The sequence below is a fragment of the Marmota marmota genome, unplaced genomic scaffold (assembly GCF_001458135.2).
Source record: "Marmota marmota marmota unplaced genomic scaffold, marMar, whole genome shotgun sequence".
In the NCBI taxonomy this organism is placed as follows: domain Eukaryota; kingdom Metazoa; phylum Chordata; class Mammalia; order Rodentia; family Sciuridae; genus Marmota; species Marmota marmota.
Window position 1 is genome coordinate 8,880,511 of NW_026000205.1, and position 4,402 is coordinate 8,884,912.

General features: G+C 60.3%; 1 protein-coding gene across 1 annotated transcript in view; it reads left to right on the plus strand.

Annotated features, from left to right (window-relative positions):
• Capn12 (calpain 12) overlaps positions 1–4,402 on the plus strand; it is a 10,702-nt gene that overhangs the window by 915 nt on the left and 5,385 nt on the right. Inside the window, 11 exon segments of the mRNA XM_048791251.1 lie at positions 16–42; positions 45–90; positions 190–308; positions 477–610; positions 1,416–1,584; positions 2,421–2,495; positions 2,566–2,651; positions 2,720–2,794; positions 3,382–3,545; positions 3,631–3,866; positions 4,220–4,390. Of these exon segments, the coding sequence (XP_048647208.1) occupies positions 16–42; positions 45–90; positions 190–308; positions 477–610; positions 1,416–1,584; positions 2,421–2,495; positions 2,566–2,651; positions 2,720–2,794; positions 3,382–3,545; positions 3,631–3,866; positions 4,220–4,390 (1,302 nt within the window).

Genomic DNA, 4,402 nt, shown 5'->3' on the forward strand with positions numbered 1-4,402 from the left:
CTGGCCTCCCCCCAGGAGTTCTGCGCCGAGCCCCAGTTCATCTCGTCGAAGACATGAGCCGCACCGGACGGCTGTGTCAGGGGAGCCTGGGTGAGACCCCCCCCCCGCCCCCGTCCAGGCCCTGTCCTTGCCTCCCGTCCCGCTCCTCCTTCCCCTCTGCCTGTTCCTCCTCACCCAGCCTCCCCCCAGGTAACTGCTGGCTCCTGGCGGCCGCCGCCGCCCTCACTCTGCACCCCCGACTCCTGTGCCGCGTGGTCCCCCCTGGACAGGGTTTCCAAGATGGCTATGCAGGTGTCTTCCACTTCCAGGTAGAAGCCAGGTCCTCTGTGCAGGCCTCCGCTGCCCTGTGGTGACATGGACTTCACGGTGGACAGTGTCCCTGTGGGGCTAGGGGCCTGGGGCAGCAGGGACAGGGGTGGGGCCGGGGAGGACTGGCTTTGAGAGCCCAGTTGGAGCTGTGTCCCCTGTCCTGCCAGCTCTGGCAGTTTGGCCGCTGGGTGGACGTGGTGGTGGACGACAGGCTGCCCGTGCGCGAGGGGAAGCTGATGTTCGTGCGCTCGGAGCAGCGGAATGAGTTCTGGGCCCCCCTCCTGGAAAAGGCCTACGCCAAGTGAGGACCCCCAGACCCCACGTGGGCCCCCAAGTTACAGGGATCCCGAGACCCCAACCTCCGGAGTCCCCCAGGCATGCTACCAAGGATCCCACACCAAGTCACAACCCCAGAACCCTGCTGTCGCGACGTGCCCTGCGGACGTGTAGGGGAAGCATCCCGGAGCCCATCCTTCACCCAGTAGCTCTTTTGTTTTTCTCAAACACGTAGTTTTAGGAGCCGGTGGACACAGTGCCTTTGTTCCATTCATTCATTTTTATGGGGCGCTGAGGATGGAACCCAGGGCCCATCTGAGCAAGGCGAGGCTCCACACTGAGCCCTGGCCCGGCCCCCAGCCCCGGCCCCTCACATAAGTCCTAAGGACCCTGACATCTCCTGAAAGACCCCAGGTTCTCCAGATCCTGTATTTTTCCCCCTCGGGGACCTGTGATCTCAGGCCACCTCCCCTGTCCAGGGCCTCATCTAGAGAACCTCCAAAACAGTGCCTGTAACCCTGGGACCCTCAGGATTTTACTCGCCCATCCCGAGGCTCTGGAATGCCTGACAAGCCCAGACAAATCACCCCTAAAGCAGACGTCTCCCCCAAAACTCAACACTTTGGAAACAGGGCTGGACTCCCAGGACCCGGACACAGCGCAGCCCGGCAGTCCCCAGGGCTCTCTGTCGAGGCTCCAAGGCTTTCTAGCAAGTGTCATGGGTCCCCACCTCAAGCATCTGAGAGTTTCAGGGATGGCCCCTGGGGGTCCCCATACGGGACAGAGGCCCCAGATCGGAGATTCTCAGTCCCCCGCCCCCGCGCCCACAGGCTGCACGGCTCCTATGAGGTGATGCGAGGCGGCCACATGAACGAGGCCTTCGTGGACTTCACGGGCGGCGTGGGCGAGGTGCTCTACCTGAGGCAGGACACTCCAGGCCTCTTCTCTGCCCTTCGCCACGCCCTGGTCAAGGAGTCCCTTGTGGGTGCCACTGCCCTGGTGAGAGCTGGACCCCCACACAGACCCCTGTCAGGACCAGAGCAGAGTCGGGGATGCGGCGGGAGGGGAGCTTCCAGTCCTTCTCCTCTCAGCTTCTGCTGCTGTCTTATTCTCTCTCACACATCAAACTGGAGAAGGTTAGATGGAAATGTTATTTGCTCTTCCAACTAAAAGCTTCAGGAACAGCTGGATCTAGGTGCTCAGAGGATGTTGCAAACGTGTTTTTCTATCCTGGAACAGAGTTAGTCTCACTCTCAGGTAGGCTTTTTAGTCATTGGGGTACAAAGGGGCCCCCATAGCTACAGGTATCCCATGCCACCCAAAAGGTCAAAAAATAATAATAAAGAGGGCTGGGGTTGTGGCTCAGTGGTACAGCAGCCCTGTATTCCATCTTCAGTGGCAAAGAAAAAAAGACTAGTTTTGAGAACTTCAGCAGAAGCCCCAGGATTGATTCTCGTGGGCTTAGCCTGGGTCATCGTGTGTGGAACCGAGACCCCGCCATGCGCTCAGTCATTCCTGGGTTCTCGGACGCACTCACTCAGCCATGTAGTTAAGCCTCTGCTTGGCACCTGCTCCTCTGTCTCGGTGTCTCCCCTCCTGGTCTCTCTGTTCTGAGTCTCCCCAGCCTCAGGAGCCTCTTTCCCTCTGGCCTTGTCTGGTTCTTCTCCCTCCCTCTCCCTCCTCTCCCTCTCCCCCTCCTGTACTCTCCAACTCCAACGCCCTCTCTGAGCCCCATGCCATTCAATGCTGGGCTTTGGGTGGCAGGAGGTTGGGACCATGGGGACAGCAGTTGCCCTCCCCCACCCCAGACTCACTGTCTCTGGTCCCCTTCCCAGAGTGATCGGGGCGAGTACCGGACAGAGGATGGGTTGGTGAGGGGACATGCATATTCAGTCACTGGCACACACAAGGTGAGCAGCCCCCACGGGTAGACTGGCAGGGGGTGTCCAGGTGCCACCCTACCGATGCTGCTGTCCTTAGATGTCCCTGGGCTTCACCAAAGTGAGGCTGCTGCGACTGCGGAACCCGTGGGGCCGTGTGGAGTGGACCGGGGCCTGGAGTGACAGGTGGGAAGGGCCTGGGGTGGGTGGGTGGCTGGGCCCCACCTGCCCACCCCTCACACCCCTCTCTCCAGCTGCCCACGCTGGGATGCGCTGCCCGCTGAGTGGCGAGAGGCCCTGCTGGTGAAGAAGGAGGATGGCGAGTTCTGGTGAGTTCTCAGGGACCCAGCTCTGCCTCTAGGAGGGCACTGAATCAGGGGGCTCAGGGTGAGGAGAGACATGGGAGATGTCCTTGGAGATGGGGCCTAATAGGGAGATGGCGTCATTCTCAGCGGCAACTTGGGAGTCGGGCTCTATTTTGCAAAGCCAAGAAGTAGTCGAGGTGATGTTTAAGGAATTGGGCAGCAAAGTTGTCTTTGGGGAGTTTGGAAGGGATTGGGTAGTATTTAGGGAGGTTAGGTGACATTTGGCATTTCTTGAATTTTGATAGAATTGAGGATTTGAAGGATACTTGTTGATAATTGGGAGACTGAGGGTCTCAATGGTGGGGTTTTGTAAAGGCAATTTGACCATGTTTGGGGGGACTCTGAATCTTGGCTACTTGTGGAGCATTTCTGAGGACTTGGAGACACTGGGGGACCTGGAGGCGCAGCAATTTCTGGAGATCAAGGGGTACCTGGCAGTATGTAAGGAATTGCAGGGCTTTGTGATTGGGGGAGTCGCTCCGAGGTCTTGAGCTGTTTGGGGTTGGGACTCTGGGGGTGGCCTGGGTGGCTCTGACTGCTGCCGCATGCAGGATGGAACTGCAGGACTTCCTCCGCCACTTCAACACTGTCCAGATCTGCTCCCTGAGCCCAGAGGTGCTGGGCCCCAACCCGGCTGGGGGTGGCTGGCACATCCACACCTTCCAAGGTCGCTGGGTACGAGGTTTCAACTCTGGAGGGAGCCAGCCGAGTGCCGGTGAGGCCCAAGCGGAGACCCTGAGAGGCAAGCTGGGGTGGGGGCTTGCACCAGGCGGAAACCCCTTTTTTCTCTCCTCTGTTAGAAACCTTCTGGACTAATCCTCAATTCCGGCTGACCCTGCTGGAGCCTGATGAGGAGGAGGACGATGAGGATGAGGAGGGACCCTGGGGAGGCTGGGGGGCAGGCAGGGCAGGAGGCCCAGCGAGGGGGGGCCGCATCCCCAAGTGCACGGTCCTCTTGTCACTCATCCAGCGAAACCGCCGGAAGCTGAGGGCCAAGGGCCTCACTTACCTCACCGTGGGCTTCCACGTGTTCCAGGTGAGGCCCTGGCAGAGCTGAGGCATGGAGGGCAGGGGATTCTAGGGGTATTGCAGGGGCACGGGCGGAACTGGGGTTGGGTCAGAGGAAAGAGGGAGCTGAGGGAGAGTGTCTGGGAAAGATTGAAGGGACAGGGTGGGGACAGACAGGGGACCAGGAGGGCTGAGATGGGACTAAAGGGCACAGATAAGGGAGGGGAAGGTTGGGAAGGAGTCAGAGGGAACCTGGGTCAGAGGTTCAATAAAGGCCCAGGACCAAAGAAATGGGAAGGGTCTGGAGGGGAGGTGGAGGCTCTGAGCAGTGGCACCCCCTGCTGCTGCTGAGCCCAGCGGCCACACTCTTCCTTCTTACAGATCCCAGAGGAGGTGGGTCTCAGATGTGGCCCAGCGCCCATCCCTCGACCAGCCCTGGGGCTTGGTCGACCAGCGCTGGAGGGGAAAAGTCGGGGTCTGGGGGCCGGGCGGGCTCTGCCAGGTGGTCTGGGGTGCAGTGGGTGGGAGGTCTTGGGGAGGGAGCTTGGGCGGGTCGTGGTCATG